At 40.6% G+C, this 19002-nt stretch overlaps 1 protein-coding gene across 1 annotated transcript; it reads right to left on the reverse strand.

The window, feature by feature from the left end:
- Positions 1-94: 94 nt before the first annotated feature.
- On the reverse strand, positions 95-17961 carry cav1 (caveolin 1). The gene is made up of 3 exons (XM_041796322.1): positions 17614-17961; positions 16519-16686; positions 95-2185 (listed from the first exon to the last, which is right to left on the reverse strand). Exons 1-3 carry the CDS (start codon positions 17647-17649, stop codon positions 1844-1846), a joined length of 546 nt encoding a protein of 181 aa, XP_041652256.1. The 5' UTR covers positions 17650-17961; the 3' UTR covers positions 95-1843.
- Between the last annotated feature and the right edge of the window lie 1041 nt (positions 17962-19002).

A 19002-nucleotide genomic window follows, 5' to 3' on the forward strand; every position in this document is an offset into this window, starting at 1 on the left:
GTGGGCAAACTTCTCATTTGGCTTTTGAGCAGAAAAAGTCTGGAAACTGCTGCTTTAGAGAAACAGTTGATAGAAAGAATGAAACACATGCACATTGGATTATATTAAATTTTAATGTGCACAGCGTGATATTGTACAGTAAAAGCAAGGAGGGAAAATCAATTCTTATAAAAAAATATCACCTTTAGAGCTTAAAAACACTCAATTGAAAGAATAGATGCTAAAACATTACCATGAGTGTGAGGAGACAGCAGATAGACTGAAGGTGATGGAGTTAAAGCAAGTTTAGTGTCTCAATCAAACATACCCCCCCCCCAAAAAAAACCCTGGAAACCCCACTCAGCTGTGCCCTCCCTTATCTCTGGTGTAGGAGGCAACAGGTTTATGCTTTATGCATCATGTCCACAGTCAACAAAAAGGGCAGCAAGAGAAATAAAAAAGAGAACAGATAATAATAGGCAGGGTGCAAAATTATGACCAGATAACAACTTAAAATGCATCTAAAATCACTCATTCAAGCTCACATTGTATTTATTCCAATGCATTAATCTGTGTAAGTACCACAGCTCAAAGAGAAATCTTCACACAAGCTTGAAGAGCATGCAAACATCACTGCTTAATCACTAGCACCTTTGCAAGAACAGAACAAAGATCTTTATTAGTGCTTTTTGCAAAATACTTTCCCATAGATTAGTGCGTTGGAATGCGGCCATAGCTTTTAAAATCTCTGCATTAACACCCATACAGTACATATTAAAACAACAGTTTAGAAGTTAACCCCTCAAAGTTCTTCATATTTATAGTGTAGAAAATAAAAAGCATTCACTATGCCACTAAAGTGATGTGCATTTAAAGCTGTGAGTGTCACTAAAATATTCAGAAAACCATTGTTGAGTAAAAAAATTGGGTATTTCTAGCAAAATTCTAACATTCTCTGTCACACTCTGGTAATAATGGGAATAATGAAGAGAAAAGCTGTTGCACAGAGCGAGTGAGCTGAGACGCAGACGGTTTCTGCATCACAGGGCTGTGTGGCGGGTGTGGAGATGGCGGACGGCGAGTTGCTGGCGAGGCGACGTAGGTGCATGCAGGAACGAGGGCAGGTTCAGTGTGTCAGACTGCTGGAAAAGCCGGGTAAAGGGGCGGGGGCTGGTTGGTTTTTGTGGGTTGGAGGTCAAAGAGAGCAGAGGGAGGGCTGCTGCCACCGCTGTGCTGTCAGGCTTGTGGGGTTGTTTTGTTTGTGCTGAGTCAGATAGAATTTGGCAGCACTCGCTCATTCTCTCTCTGCTGTGACCGTCCCAACCCCGACATCCCACCATCCTGCCCTGCCCAGCGGCTCCAAAAAACACAAACACATATAAGCGCGAGGGACTACAGCCATACCGCCTGACATCCCCTCTTCACATAAATCAATAAAAGTGAGAAGCTCTCCACAAAAATGGTAAAAATGGAGGGAATTTACATCATGGCAAAAATAACAGAAATGGTTTGTTTCATGATGGACAAAGTTGGCTTAAAAAAAAAAAAAAGAACAAAAAAAAAAACAACAAAATCCCCAAAGATTAACCCTTTGATTTTCCTGTGACCACCCATTTGGTTACACCAACACTGGAGAGAAAAACAGCTGAAAAAAAGGCGGGATCAGGTGCCATATGACCACGCACTTTCACTTCCAAACAAGCCACGCCAAGCTCTGGAAAAGTCTCACCTCTCTTCTTTCCAGAGGTTTAATAATATCTTCTTTTCTGTTCTGACTTTTCCCTCCGTCTGTGTGGCTCTAGCCCTCCCGTCCTCCCTCCCCTCTTTCTGTGAATTCTCCATTTCCATCTCTCTGTTTTGGATGCTACACCTCCTTGGAGGTACGGATTCGGATGTTGCTGAAGCACTTGCCCATAGCTTCGAACAGCGGGTCGCAGAAGGTGTGCACGCAGATGGAGTAGACGCGGCTGACGCAGTGTATCTCGATCAGGTAGCTCTTGACACAAGGCACCACGGCCCAGATGTGGATGAAGGACAGGATGGCGAAGAAGATACCCCAGATCAGTGCCAGGGGGATTCCGACCAGTGCCGTCAGCAGCCGGTAGCACCAGTACTTGGTGACAGTGAAGGTGGTGAAGCTAGCTTTCCACACGCCGTCGAAGCTGTAGGTCCCCGCAGGCTCGGCAATCACATCCTCAAAGTCGACCTGAGGAGGTAGAAGAAGAAAGAGTTAGAATACAGTGCCTTTAAAAAGTTTTCAGCTCCTTGGAAGTCTTTAGCCTGCACAAATATTGACCCCCATTTAAAGTAAGTGACCTAACAACAGAGGTCCAGCCAAATGGTGCTGGTAGTCTTACAATTAGTGAAATGGGGATCACCTGAGAGCAGTGAATGTGTCTGAAGTGCTTGTAGTATAAAAAAAAACCTGTGTCTGGAAGTTCCAGTCACTGGTTAATCAGTATTCCTGGCTACCATTACACCATGAAGACAAGAGAACACTCAAAGGAACTCAGAGAATAGTTTTAAAAGTCATGTGGTGGACTCAAAGGCACAGAACATCCCCTAGAGTTCAGTTAAATTCATCATCAAGAAACGGATGGTATATGCACTATGTAAATTTGCCTCGATCAGGCTGTCCTCACAAACTGAGTGACCGTGCAAGGAGAAGAATGAGAGAGGCCATCCAGACACCTAGTTACAAGCTTCAGCAGTGTAGATGGGAAAGAGTCTGGATAAGACAACTGTTGCCCCGATTCATCACCAGTCAAAGCTTTATGGAAGAGTGGCAAATAGAAAGCCATGACTTTCAGTTTACAACAGTGCACTGCTGAAGAAAAGTCATATTAAATCTTAACTAAGGCTCAATATTCATGTCGAAATAGAAAAGGGCCTTCTCCAAACTTGCAACAAAGTTGGAAGCATGGCATTGTCCAAAATGTCTCAGTATGCTGAAGCATTAAGATTGGCCTTCACTGGAAATAAGGGTCCTTGCCAAAACCCTGAAAATCAGCCCCATACCATTATCCCTCCTCAACCAGACAATTGGCACAATACAGTCAGACAGGTAATGTTCTCCCGACACCCACCAAACCCACACTCTCCAATGTGATTGCCAAACAGAGAAGCTTGATTCGTCAGTCCAGCGACAGTGTGCTTTGCACCACTCCATCCGACACTTGGCATTGGACTTGGTGATGTGAGACTAAAATGCAGCTGCTCTGCCATGGAAACCGATCCCATGAAGCTCCATCCACACAGTTTTGTGCTTACATTAACGCCAGTGGAAATTCAGAACTCTTGGTTGGCGACTTTAGACAACATTGACCCCGCTTTACGTGATTGTTCCTGGATGCTTCCACTTTCTTATAATATCATTTGGAATATCCAGCAGGTGTGACATACATCTATCATGCTTTTACTATTATACATCCCTCACAAATATGGACACTTGGCACTGATTTGAAAAAAAAAAAAAAAGAAGAAAAAATTGCAAAACACATTGTCAAACTAGCAGAGGTTGCTTTCATCCTTTGCCTTCTATTTTTGACATCAGAAGCTGAAGCAGTAGCACTTATCAGGGTCTTTTGTTTTCATAAAGAAATATAAAGATGGTCTTATTTGTAACTACGCAATGTCAAATTTAAAAAATTTAAACATATAAAGAAAAATAAGATTTTTTTTCCACTTTAATGGTCAGAGGATTTAAGAGATCATATTTCTTCAGTCTTAGATCTGACAAAATTGTGTTAAAATCATACTGAGCCCAGGACTGGGACATGTGTGGGAATATAAGTTGATAAAAAGACCTTTTATCAGTGGTATCCATCCTACAGCCAATGACTGACGTCCTACAGCTAAGCAGAATTGTACGTTAAGCCAAATGTTAGTTTAAGATTTTTGAGAATATCATGCTTGTTACCAAGGTAGCCTTAAAACTTGAACAATTCAGTCCAAGGAGACAGTTGGCACCACCACAGTCATGTTTGACTCATGATAATGACTCAATCACACCTTCATCTACCGCCAACAGTGTTTCCCAAGAATCATGATATGCTAATGAATCCAGCATTCAAAAATGTTATCGTCCTTCCAATCTTAACTCATTATTTCCTCATAAATAATCTGCTTCACTCCCTGTTAATGCGGCGGTTTGCAGAGATGGAGAAAATAACTGCTGATTGGATTTATACCTCCCCTTGCACTGACTGGTACACAGTCTAACCACCAACCAGCGGCCCCGCCCGAAACCCTTATCTCTATACACAATATCTCAGAGACCGCATTGCTTTCTAGAAATAGCGGATAAAACTTTCAGTATCAGGGATTGCATTTGATATAATGTGTCAATGGCTAAACAAATAAACTAAGTTTGGTCCAAAAAGGACAGACTAAACTCAGATATTCTCAGAATTAACGTTGACCACAGATGGAGCAGATGTAGCTATCCCATAAAACACCAGGAGGGCTCAATCTGCTCAGTGGTTTAACGACACCGTGCAACTGTTTGATATCTAAATAATTATCAGGCTACATCTACTTCCTGGAAGCTTTCGCCTCCACTGTTGTAAACATTCTCTGTGTGCAGTACATCTTCTTTTCTGAGGTGCACAGGATGAAATGTGTTTTACATTTCAGGTTTTTGGGAATAAACAGAAGGAAGACTGCACAGTTAGAGCAACCAGTAACAGCCACCATTACTGGGCTAACAACAGAAAGACTTTTAACTACCTAAACCCCAATGTTTATCCAGAGAAAGTCCAAAGAAGAAGACATTGGTGTGCCACCCATAGTGTGTGATTGATACCCTCTATCTTTCATTAAAACAAACATGAACTTTTAGCTTATTTTACTTTAAGCACATCCATTGGGGCTTAGAATGAAGTAATTCCTGAGCCCTGACCAGTGCCGTTTAAGGAACCGAGGGTAAAGTGGCATCTCGCTCTCTGTAAACACAATGCAGACTCTCCTTTGCTCTCTCACATCCTCTACACAGGCTTCTGAGCGCAGAGTCAATATTCATCTTACAGTTACTTGGAGACTGTGTCCTGCTAACAGAGAGGACAGGCTCCTGAGGGCTAATGGGTGCTATATCCATAAGTCATGTAGATATTATCCAGAGTGACACCTTGGCAGGGAAATGGAAAAGTCAAGTGTTTCAGTCCCATGCAAGGTTAGTAGTCTCTGGAAGATGTGATGGCCTTTACTCAAACTCACTGAAGAATCACACAATAGTTATCAACTTTTTTTTAACTTCTTTTAAGTTGCTTGAGTTCTGCTATTTAATTGTTTTTCACATTTTATTCTAAGTACATTTTTGTTAAATTTTGTTTTTTAAAGAAAACGGACTTCAATCTACTTATAAGGCTGTACAGTTTCCATAAAAAGTAATCACCCACTTGGATGTTGTATCATTTTATTGATTTTATAAACCAATCATGGTCAAAATAACCCTAATGTCAAAGTGAAAACAGATTTCTGCAAAGTGATACCAATTCAACAAAAAATAAAGAAAGAAAGAAAGAAATAATAATACAAAATAATTGATTGCATACATATTTAGCCTATTTAAAGTGACTGACCTAATTCAACAGAGGTTCAGCCAATTGGTGCTAATAGCCACGCAGTAAGTGAAACTGGGATCACCTGAGTGCAGTGAATGTGTCTCAAGGGACTGTAGTTTAAAGACAAGAGTCTGGAAGGTCCAGTCACTTGTTAACCAGTATTCATGGCTACCATTACATTATGAAGACAAAAGAACACTCCAAGAAACTCAGAGAAAAGTTATTGAAAAGTACAAGTCTGGGGATGGATACCAAAAAAATGTTAAATGCACTGAATATCCCCCAGAGTTCAGCAGCAGAGATGGTAGAGACTGCGTACAACAACTGCTGCCCTGGTTCTTCACCAGTCAAAGCTTTGTGGAAGCCACAGTTGAAAAACTTATACTAAGTATTAACTAGTGTTTGCCAAAAGGCTTGTGGGAGACTCCATAGTCAAGTGGAAGAAAGTTCTTTGGTCTGATGAGACTGAAATTGTGCCTTCTGGTCATCATACAAGATGCTATGTTTGGCGGGCACCACACACTGCTCATCACCACAAACAACACCATCCACACTGTGAACCACTGTGGTGACAGCATCATGCTGTGGGGCTTTTTCTTGGCAGTCGTCCCTGGAAGGTTTGTAAAGGTAGAGGGTAAAATGAATGTGGTGAAATATAGGAAAATCCTGAGGAAAATCTTATTCATTTTGCAAAGAGAACTATAACTTGTGAGAAGATTTATTTTCCAGTAGGAAAATGACCCAAAGCATACAGAAAAAGCTCCAAAGAAATAGTTTAAAGTGAAGAAGGTCAATGTTCTGGAGTGGCTGAATCAAAGCTCAGACTTCAATCCAGTTGAGAATTTGTGGCTGGACTTGAAAGGGCTGTTCACGCCTGATCCCCATGCAACCCGACAGAGTATTAATATGTCAAATTATAGTTATTTATTTGCATTCCTGAACAGAAAAAATGAGTTTTAGTGGTTGAATGTTATGCTTGATTAATTTCTGACTTCTCAGAGAAGCCCAGTGAGCTGGCTTAAGTTTGGGTGAATTCAGTTTGAAATCCCTCATTCCTGTTCAAAACGGTAAAACATGGAGAGCTCACTGAAAATGAAAGAGTCCGCATTAAAGCCCTTCATGATGCCGGATGGTATTTGAGACAAATATGACAGGTGGTCTAATTAACTTGTTAAGCACTGTATGTTTTCACTTTGACATCAGAGTTAAAAAAATTACATTAACCATGATTGATTTTCTGATGTTATACTTTATGATACAGAGATATTTGACCAATGAGCAAAGTAACTCACTTAAATAATGAGCTGTAAGATAACATAGATGCTTTTTTGTCTGATATCAGATAAAGACGTTAATAAGCATTCAACATTATTCTGTTGAAGAATAATGAGCAACTTTAAGTTATGCTAATAAACAGTGGAGCTAATGGGACTTTTCTACATGAAAGCACCTATGAGTTTGAAATCAGTATGACAGTCCAAACCATTTTTGCACATCTCCACTTCTCCTTAATTATAATATTTTTATTCCTCAGTTACTTAGGGATTGGACAATTAAAAGAGCCACCCTAGCTGTTTCTAGACTACATGCTAACCTTTTGAGTTCTGCCTATCTGTCCTAGGTCTTTGACAGGACAGATGTAGAGTGACAGGACATACAGAGGTGTTTGGGAATAACATGCAGTACTGGAATCTAATCACAACCAGTGCCAATAAAAATGTGGTCTCTATCTATGCACTTCCATGCTCTACCAACTGAGCTAAACCAGGGCCTCATGGATTGTTCATTTAACTACACAAAAAAAATTCCAGGGCAGTTACAGAAAAGTTTAATGAAAAGCTACTTTGTTCAAAGAACTTTCTAAAAATGAGTATCTGTATCTTAAACAAGAAAGAACGCATGCTGCCTCCAACTTTTGATCATAAAAACCCACAAATCCTTAATGCTACATGTTAAAAATCATTGACATATTGCAAGGATGGGTGTTTTTATGGAAGAAACTGTGTTTTGTCCTTTTGTGCCTTATTGTCTTAATTAGATGACTCTTTTCAAACATCCAAATAGAAATCTGGTTGTAGATTTTGCCTTGAAACATCAGCTTGTAAGAGCGATTCTTATCCTAAGCACGTGCATAAAGCTGCTCACACGGCACAAACTGGCAGAGCTCACTAAAGCCTTATAAAATAAATCTGACTGCAGCCACAAAACCAGCGTGCCGTCCATTTAATTTTTCCACGGCTACAAATTTTAAAGTGGACCCACTCTGCTGCAGTTTCCAGAACTTTGATTGAGACTAAATGACGGCCTTCTGCAAAGAGGCACAGACACAAGATGGTGGAGAGGTTCGACTGCACAAAGAGAAGCGGTTTGGGGCTTTTTCTTTCAGTTTGCTAAACACTGCTCTGTAATCAAGGTTGTGATGTAAAACTTCATCGTCATAAAGTCTGTCTTTGATGCCAGACTCATACTGTTATTTTTGCAGATGATCTCTTAGAATCCATGTACTCAGATGGTTTCTATATACTATATCGGAAATAGTTTTAACTGAAGCATACTTTTGAAAAGTCACAAAACCTCAGAGTGTAATGCTGAGTCAATAGTAATGCCTAAATATGGACATCTATAGAATTAAAAAAATATATATTACAGCATTCCCATTTAGTCTATTTTTACTGCTGCGGCCCAGTTCTGATGGGTCCAAGTGTGGGTGGACCTCTTTGGTCCATCCAGACATTTTTATATGAAACAATGAAGTCTCAGGGTCAGCATGTGACCAGTCGCTATAGTAACTGTATTATTGAATAAATAAGGGGATGTGCTATTTTCAGAGCTCTGACTTCAGGCTGTCAACCATGCCTGAAGAGAGAGAGAGAAAGGATCTCTGGAGGAGAGGATCAGAGTGTGGAGCGTGTTAATGAACTCCTTTGTTGGCAGTGGAGAAAAGTTTGGTTTGATTCTGGAGAGGGATTAGGATGATTGGCAAGAGGGACACATTTAGTACATTTATATTCAACAAGAAGTCAGCATAAATGCACAGCATTGCACAAGTTGAAGACATAGAGTAGGTACACTGTCTATAAAAAGTATTCATTCTCTTGGATGTTTTACCCTTTAATTGATTTCTTAATCGATCAATATAATTTCACTTTTTGAAAAAAAAAAAAAAAGTAATGTAGACTAAATGACTCTGAGATTCTACCTCTATACAAGGACTGAATAAATAAAGTTCCAGCCAACTGTTGAGATTAGTCTCACAATTAGTGAAACTGGAATCACCTGAGTGCAGTGAATGTGTCTTAAGTGATGTAGTAAAAAGACACCTGTGTCTGGAAGGTCTAGTCACTGGTTAACCAGTATTCCTGGCTACCATTACACCACGAAGACAAAAGCACACTCTAAGCAACTCAGAGAAAATGTTATTGAAAAGTACAAGTCAACGGATTGATACAAAAACATTTCCAAGGCACTGGACATTGCCTGGAGTTGAGTTACATTCATCATCAAGATATTGAAAGAATATGGTACACGTGTAAATCTGCCTAGATCTGGCAGTCCTCACAATCTGAGGGACGGTGTGAGAAGGAGACTAGTGAGAGAGGCCACCAAGATATCTATGACTACTATGAAGGAGTTGCAAGCTTCATTTAAAGCTTTATAAGAGGGTGGCAAAGTGAAAGCCACTGTTGAAGAAAACTCATATCAAACCTGGACTAGAGCTCTCTAAAAGGCATTTGAGAGACTCCATGGTCAAGTGTAAGAAAGTTCTTTAGTCTGAGGAGACCTAAATGGTGCTTTTTGGCCATCAGACAAGACACTATGTTCAGTGGAAACTAAACACTGCACATCACCACAAACACACCATTCACACTGCGGCAGCATCACGCCATGGGAATGCTCCACAGCAGCCAACCCTCGAAGGCTTGTAAAGGTAGAGGGTAAAATGAAAATACAGGGAAATCCTGAGGACAATCTTATTCAGTCTCCAAGGGAACTATGGCTTGGGAGAAGATTTATTTTCCAGCAAGATAATGACCCGAGAATAAAGGGAAAGCTACACAGAAATGGTTTAAAGACAACAAGGTGAATGTTCTCTAGTGGCCGAGTCAAAGCCCAGACCTCAATCCAAAAGAGAATTTGAGACAGGACTTGAAAAGGACTGTTCACCCCTGATCCCAGTGCAACCAGACAGAACTTGAGCAGTTTTACAAAGAAGAATGGAGTTAAATTATAGTTTCCAGATGTACAGTCCTGACTGAGACCTATCCACACAGACTCAGAGCTGTGATTGAAGCCAAAGGGCTAGCTGGTAAATACTGACTTGATGTGGATGTCATTTATTCTACCTTACATATTCTTACTTAATTGACATTACTTTGTATAAAAATGTTTTTACTTTGACATTAAAGAGTTCTTTGTCATAAAAAAGCCAAATTATACTGACCAGGATTGATTTATGAAATCCATAAATGGGTAAAACATCAGAGGGGTGAATACTTTCTATAGGAGATGTATGGAGCTGTACAGTTTGTGATTTTGCTGTTCAGCAAACAAATGCTTAGCTGCTTACTAACTTTTTTGCAAGGTCAACCAGAACAGAGTCCAAGAATGACTAACTAAAAAGAGGCATACTGCTACACAGCACAATGGAGGCAGACATGTTCCAAGGAATGAAATCACCTTCTAGGATTAGGACAGTAGTCCTGTTAAATAACCACAATAAAGCTATAAATGTAGTTCAGCTTAACTGTGCATGTAAACCTGCATGTTGCTCACATTAGTTTTAGTGTGATTGTATCTTTTTTGAGTAGTGTTTTTCCTTCTACAGAAGTATATTTTGAAGAATTATAGCGCTTGTTTATACAATGCATATCATCCCTTAATAAGATAAATTAATAAATAAAACTACATGTGAAAAAAGGAGGTCCTAGCTTTCCTTCAACACTGACACAGGCCAGTTGTTTGGCTTATAATACCACATGATAATATAGCACATAGTGAGATACTGATTCAACATCAAATCCAAAATCTGTGGAAGCATGTTGCAGGCATGTGAGAAAATACTGTTTGTCAATAAATACAATTTGACATAAATGTCTCTTTAGTTAACCCTTATTCGTAGTGTAGCCCCCTTAATTAAGAAATGCATTCTTATTCTTTCTTTTAGTTATGAAAAGTAACAAAATGTTTTTTTTAATTTGAAATGAAAGTTTAAAAAAAAAAAAAACTTTTTTCAACAGCTTTTCATGTGATGCCATCTTTGTTTTCTAATATTTATTTTGTTGTACATGCACAGATGTGTTGAATTTGCATGACATTTGGTTGGAAATAAATCTGTGACTCTGAGTTTCACAAGCACTGAATACCTCGACTGACATGGTGGTGATTATTGTTTGTGACTGAAAATTAGATATTTGAGTCATGACTCCACAGACATAAATCTATGCTGAGATTCACACACAAAATGAGTGTTTTTAAGATGTTTTAAATACCATCAACCAATCACAGGCATCCGATGCAGAGAGGATTTTTTTTTTTTTCAAACTTTCACAACTCCCTCTCAAAAATTGTCTCCAGTGGGGCATTTCTACTCCTCTCAGCTATATAAAGACCCAGAGAGTCTCCAGAGGAAAGAGAACAGACTCCACATGCATGTCAGTACAGGAACGTGTTTGATGTGGCCAGGTGATTGCGGCCAGCTGCAGCAGGAGAACACTGTGTGTTCCTCCACTACATGTCTTTGTGTTCATGCTCTGTGCATACGTTACGTCTGCACACACTAAACGTTAACGTGTGAGTGCCGAATGCGGGGGTGTGTGTTTGGTCATGCTGGCTTGCAGAATGAGGATTGCTGGAAGGGATTCCCTGCTTGTGCTTTTTTCATTGGGGCACACGCTTCCACTTGGCAGGGCTGTTTCAATGACCTCAAAGCACCCCAGAGCTGCTGTGTACGGCAACACTGTAAAAGCGACAGCCTCATCAGAGTTGATTCTCCCATCCAGAGGGAGGTAGAGAGCACATGTGGGCTCGTCAGGAGAGAAAATCAACTTTAAGTGTTTCTCAGCGTGAGTCAGGCAGCTTGGCCTTGCAGCAGTCAGTGAGTTCATGAGAAAAATCGCAAGATATTTTGTGTCTTTTAGTTTGAGTCTGATGAAGGTTTACCTAATAAATTGGAGTGGAAAGTAACATACTACGGGAAAAATTTTCAGTCCAGCCAGCAGATATGCATTACTGCCAGGCGCTCAAACTTCAAGTCACAAGCTCTTTCTCCTTCACCTATTGGACCACTGTCTGTTTGTCTATAGCTGATATTTTTAGTGCTGGCAGCACCCAAAACCTCAGTTTTAGAGAGCTTCTCCCCAGCATTTATAGCTGCTAAGTTACAATAGTTGGCTTCTGCTTTCCTCTGTATCCATAACGTCACTTCTGAATTGGTCCATGCCATGAACATTTTGCTTTATTTAGGGAGATATCACTAAGGAAACACTAAAACAATCCATTCCTGGCATTTGCAGCAAACTACTCACTCAAAGATGAGTCAGAGTTAGCATCCCCTCCACTGTTGTTGTTGCCAAAGCTGGTATCAAAAGTCACACCTCGTCTTGATTTTGGTTGACTAGTGAGGGAGGAATGACATTGCTGGGCTATGCTAATATTAGAACCATTTTTAACAGAGAGCACTTTGAGGGCACCGTGATGTTGTTTTGTGCTCAAAAGCTAATGTCTGAAACTGCTGGACTATGATGGTTTTGTTTTAAAAATGGGTGCTGACAATGCAAAGAGAGGCAGCTATGGACACAGGCCCTAATGTAGCATTTCAGCCCAAACTGTGGTCTTTAAACAAGAAGTTCTGATGCATTAACCTCACAAAAATGGCAGCAGACATTTTTATATCTAAGGCCGGCCACACAGTAGACGATTTTTATTCTGAAACGATTTTAAAACTGTGGGAGACAACAGACTTCAGAGCAATTTCCAAAGATTTTTCATCTTTAATCCTCTGAACGCGCACACTAGACGACTGAGATCGCTGGAGACCACACACCTGCTGACCTGCCTACGACCTCGCTTGATCACGTGACTTCAGAAAAAAAAACACGGCTGTCTGTCGATAGTGTCTTGCTGTCTCTCCACAACAGGCTGTTCCTGGCATGCGTAACAGGTGCAGCAAAAATCATAAAACAAGGAAAAGACTCAGGATGAAATCCTGGCTGGAATTACGGTACAGTTGTGTTTTTGGTTGTGAGCAGTGAAATCACGTATGATCCGTCTGGTGACGCTACCCGGTGTGCTCCCTCTCATTGGTTGTTGTGGGTACTCCGTCAGAAACCACGACGACCTAGAATCGTAAATATCAAACATGTTTGATATTTATGTTTCGGGGTCTGGGAGGATATGACGTGATTTGGAGCAGCAAATTAATCATGTTGACACCACCCACATGCAGACTACTCTAATTGTTTGTGACGAGGCTTCAGTCGGTATACGCCCCCCCAATCATCGAGGGGGTCAAATCGTGCCTAAAATCAGACTTAAAATCCTGTAGTGTGTGGCCAGCCTAAGGGAATCAAAACTACCTGGAAGTGCAAAGAAGAAAGGTGGAGGCTTTGTTGAAAAACTCAACACTGATAACATTATTAAAGATGGGGGCGCGCAGGTGGCCTAGCGATCTAATGCATTACCCATGTACCCAGGCCCCGGGTTCGAATCTGGCCTGTGGCCCTTTGCCCCACGTCTCTCCCCCCTCTCTCCCATTTCTGGCTCTGTCCACTGTCTTCCCCTATCAAATAAAGGCACGAAAAGCCCCAAAATAAATCTTTAAAGAAGGAAGTTGTGTCACATTACAATAGGAGACGGTGAACAATATCTACTTTGACTGTTGCTCTTGCATGGGGTATTTAATCCTGTCTACTGGAAGGAAGTCTTGGAATGCTTTGACCATCGCCCCCAACATGTCAGGCTTGACCTTCAAGCTAATTGAGTTGAGTCTCTGACTTCTGGTTGAAATGAATAACATGATTCCACTTATCATAATAACAATAACTTCTTGGACTTTCTTTTGACCCAGTTGTGTCAGCCACTGCTTGAAATACAGTAAAAGAAAAATACACTCTAAAACTTTTGTAATGAAGGGTTAGGGTTCAGGCAACTGTTAGGATGCCAAAAGTTAAAAACCTGAGTAAAGCTGACTAAACAGTCTGCTAACAGAAAAAAAACTCATCTTCCATGAAAACATTCAAATGCAGCAAGCGTAGCTAAGGTAGCTCTGTTGCTAAAGCTAACACCTTGTTTCCACATACATATGGTTATGTAGGTAAGTCAAAGGAAAGTCCATTCATTCCTATGGGGATCTCTGTGATGTCTACAAATCTCCTCCCAACTGTAATATTTTGGATGTACTGCAAGTACGCTGATAACATTTTTTGCAGTAGATTTCAGAGAGACTGTACGTCAATGTGTTAGTTGACCAAGCTGCTAACTAGCTAACAAGCTTCAAAGATTCTTACCCTACTTTAAAAGATTGCTTCAAATGGTTGAATTTAAGTTCATTCAACTCGGCTGAACTAGCTGCAAATCAAGTCAAATTCATGCAACTTGTTCACTTGAGGTCAAAAAAGTAATTAAATTGCTCGTTACCAATTAAAGCATTTTTTCAAACAGGTCCACAATTCTATTTTTAGGTTGTAATTTAATTTTACTCTGTCTTTGAGTGCAAGTAAAACTTGCTGTTTTCTTGTGATCTCAATGCACTTATCTTGTTATCTTGAAATTATAATGCTGTTTTTTCCTCATGATGGTGATTAAGTCTGCTCAATTTATCAAGATCTTGAGAAATAAATTTGGCATTATGGAACACCTGCATCGCTATCTCGAGATGATGATATAAAAAAGTAAAGACCTCAAGAAAAAAAGCAAAACTTAGTTGTAATAATGGTAAAATTGAGTAAATAACACAAATGCACGTATGTCCACTTCCAAATTTAGAACTTTATTATCTACAAGAATATAATGTGATTATTTATTAGTACCATTTTGACATTAGTGCAGATTGTTGGAACTATTTATTGTTAATTTTGAGTTTGGAAAGCTTCCAAAAAGTAGCATAGCACTGGCACTCATTAGTGACAGTGGTTCAGTATTGTACTCAAGTACTTGAGTAGATGTCTTTATAGACTTTCAAGCCCTGGTCACATGTTTTAAGTGTCACGTCTGTCCCTTTCTGCTGTTTTTATTTTTTACAGTGCTCTCTCATGTGATTTCAGATAATTTCACCAGCAGTCTGTTGAGTTGATTAGAGAGGGGCAGGACTATCAGAAAGCTGTTTTCTATTCTGAGACTCAGACTGGAGGGAGACTCTGACTCACGGTCACAATGGTGGAGAGAGAGCTGAAGAAGTGGAGGAAGAAGAAAGAGAGAGGGGAAACTTGCATTCATATTAAACTCCCAGCGCAGTCGAAAAAGTTGGAAATCTCACTTTTAGCTTCTCTTTCAATGCAGAACTTGTTCAAACTTAACTTTATGGCAACATTGAAAGAAGACCCTCCAGTTTATAGACATGGCTTAACTCATGAAGCACTTTTTTTCTCATTTGAAGATGTGGCTCCTTTACTCATATAATGTCACATGGGAAACCTTTGGCATGTACTGTTCTCAAACATTTCTTTGTTGATAAATTCTCTGGTGCTAAAAATGATTTGCCATTGATTTAGTCACATTCAAGTAGTTGTGCTTGCACAGTTCTCATGTGATTAAAGTCACATTTCACTAATAAAAAAAAATCACTCCTGCATGCACTTCTCCTCTCCTTTGACCTGTCATCAGTGGCAAAGAGTTTTGTATTTTTCTGCTTGTTTTTGAACTATTTGGCCACTTTTCAGACCACCTTTATGCCAATAAAGCTGTTCTAAATTCAGCTGAATCCTATTACTATACAGCCGTGACTCACAAAGCAAACAGAAGTCCTCTAAAGATCATCCTTCCAATCATATTAGTCCATAATTTCAGATTCAAACTTATCATTTAGAGGCTGACAGCAGCCAATAAAAAGCAACACATGGATATTTGCTCCACTGACGCAACTACAGGCATGCAGGGAGGAGAGGGAGGAGGGGGGGACTAGAATGGGAGGAAAAGAAGGGAGGAGAGATGGGGAGTGGTGAGGGATATCCCCTCGCAATAACCAGCTACTTGGGTGTTTCCCTGTTTTAACAAGGCAAAGTTCAAGCATTTCAAAGCGCTGACCCCTTCTGATCCACGCAGTGAGCCGTTTAACCCCTACTCTTATGAAAAAAAAAAAAAACTGCTTACTACTCCCAGCTGCTGCTCTCCGCTACAATCCCGGCGCGTCAGGTGGCTTAAGCGCGCCTCTCCTCTGCTGCTATAACCTTTCTCCTTCTGCTTACTCCTTGAAACAAAATAAACACTCAGTATTTGCGCGGCCAGTCTGCTCTCTAATGGAAAGAATTCTACTTTCCAAACGACAAGGCGTGTGCAAAGTGGACTGTGGGAAACGTGTGTTCCAACAACAGGAAATTCGTAATGTTTCCTTTGTTGGAGCAAGGATGTTCAAGGTTTCCAGTGCACTGCTTGTGCAGACGCGTAGATAATTACGCATAAGAAATGCCTTACATTGTGTCACGTCAGTGAGCTTTATACGTCTGCAGAGCTTTCTCCTAATAGGGGAAAGTTATTGAGGGGGAACGCTTCTGGATCCACAGTGCGCAAAAAACCTGCCGTGCGCATTTTACGCGCACATCCACACATAACTCCAGTCTGACTATTCCCACAGCTAAGCGCAGTGTCAGATTATTTCAGTTTTAAGTGAATACCAGGTGGCTCCACTGAGCAAAGAGAGAGTGCAAACTGTGCAACAGGTATTCTGGTAAAGCTACGGTTTCACCAGCTACAAACAAAAAGACAAAACAGCTGCTTACTTGACCTTAAAAGCTCAAACGCGAACTCCCCTCCAGGTTTGACTCACCTTCACAACGTCGTCATTTATGTGCTTAGGATCCCGGTTGACCAGGTCGATCTCTTTGGTGTGGACATCCTCCATCGTCTTCTCGTTCAGACTTTCGTTGTCCATGTCTTTGTTGTTAGGTTTGTATATGTTCCCTTGTTTTCGGATGAACGGCGAATGCAGAAACTCCTGTCAGGATCCGGAGGAGGCAGAAAAAAAGAAGAGAGTGAAGAGGAGGAGGGATAGTGTGCAGCGCGCTGAGAGGGAGAGAGACTGGAGCTGCGAGTAACCAGCCTGCCCCATAAACAGGGATGGGTTTAAATGAACAGAAAGTGAAGCACCACACCCCTCGATCCAGCCGCAAGGGGTCCTCACCACCCGGAGTAGAAATCTAATACCCTGACCTGACATGCTGTTGATTCAACATGCATTTGAAACCATAGCAACTATTTAAGACATGCGTAAAAGCATTTATTCAAATTTCAAATCATTTTCGTTTAAACTGGATTTTTCCTTACATATTCCTTAAAAAAATATGTTTCATACTTTCTTATTTCAATGTAACTTGTAAAAGTATGGTTACATTTATGCACAATGTGAAAATAACGCCTGTTTCCGTGTTCATCGTTTAAAAACTTCGTGCGTAAAGACCCGTGTGGCACCCCAAGTCCTCGTCTGTGCTTGATCAGCACTCTCTAACTTCAGATATCACCTTTACTGTCGTTATTTAGGTGTATGCACGAAATTCAACAAATATTGTATGCTTAAACATGTCGCGCGTTTACTGCTGTTAGCGCTTTTACGCACGAACGCCTTTGATGCGTAAAAACAATAAGTTGTCCCGTTTTAGCAGGTTCAATCTCACACCCACATGCTAATGTATACTCAATGGTCCTTCACATTCCCTCAGCGCGTGTGGGAGACGCTCTCATGACTATGTGCCAAAGAAAAAAAGTGATAACGACTGAAATATTGCGCTCTGGAGATGAAGAAAACATCCAGATTCCCTTAATGAGCTCAAATTGTGAACAGCTCCTCGATAAGGAAAACTCCCTGCAGTGTCAGCGTAAAACCTGTAAGCTAAAACAGAACCAGGGTATGAGAGCGATACTGTACCTCCTCTGTTTCGCCGTCCTTCAGTCCTCCTGTCATGCTGTTCACAAGTTAGAAAAGATTAGAGCGATGAAACAGTCAAGGAGACAATATAGGAAGCAAAGTGGGAGGCGTGGAGGCGAAGTGAGAGGACCGGGGTTCTTCTCAGGGACCTGTTGTTGTGCTCCAATTCCTGCCCTTCTGTCTGAACGTGACTTGAATTTGATGCCAGAGCTGTGAGGGGAAACCTCCGGGGTTTCCTTGGATCCCGCAGCGCGCGTCTCCACAGCTCGGGAGTCACCTGTGAGCAGGGACGGGAGAGCCTCAGTGGAACATGCCCGGCTGAGGGAGAGACTAACTCAGTCATATACTAAAAGGGTGTTTTAACTGGCGTGGAATTACTTTATATGGGGATCAAGGCAGAGTATAAAAAGCTTTTTGTTCAGAGAAATGTGGGCGTTAATTGGAGATGGCAAGGTGTGGATACATGCCATACCTTAGCCTGAGGGAGACCAAGAGGCTGTTATAAGAGAGTAGGGCTGGGGTTATGCACCAAAAATCATAGCTCTGTATTTTTTTTTTTTTTTAGCTAAATGGCAGAACACTATAAACATCTAAAGCATTTTTGTAAAGAAGTAAATGATTGTCACTATATCAGATTTAAACAAGTTATGATTCTAATAAAAAATGAATATTGAAACCTGTTTATACCATGGCAACAAAAATGGAAGTCCTAGGTGTCTAATATTGTGCATATTTTTTCTAAGGATCATAAATTGCAGTCTCCTCGACTGTCAAAATGGTACTAAAACAACCATAACATTTCTGTAGATTAAAGTTCTCAACATTTTCTATACGCCTATAATGTGCTTCAACATCATAAGATCTCCATCATTTTAATGATCAGTGGTATCAGAAGTGAGGGGTTCCCTTACTGATGCCAGTTCCACCTGCTTGTCCTAAAATACCCCATCTATTTCTGCAATTTCAACAGAGTTCAGGTATTTGTCTGCATTTTTGACAATAAAAAAAACAAACTACAGGAAATTAAGTGTGTAGATCTGTGTTTGCTCCTGTGGTATAAAGTAGGTATTGGTATGAATTACATCTAACCATGATCTAAAAAGGTTTGTCCAGCTCAGGATACTGGGGGCTAAAGTAAATCCCAAACGTCATCGGGTGAGAGACAGGATACAACATGGACTGGTTGCCAGTTAATCACAGTGAAGCGTTCACACCTAATATGGGCAATTTGGCGTCACCAAAACCTAATCTATCTTAATCTAACCTAACTTAACCTAACCTAAGTGAACCCAGCTAAACCCACCAAACCTATCTAACCTGACCTAACTTAAATCACCAGAGCTTCCATAAACAAACCTAAATGAGCCTTACCTAACCTAACCAAGCTTA

Source organism: Cheilinus undulatus, linkage group 9 (genome assembly GCF_018320785.1).
Source record: "Cheilinus undulatus linkage group 9, ASM1832078v1, whole genome shotgun sequence".
Taxonomy (NCBI): domain Eukaryota; kingdom Metazoa; phylum Chordata; class Actinopteri; order Labriformes; family Labridae; genus Cheilinus; species Cheilinus undulatus.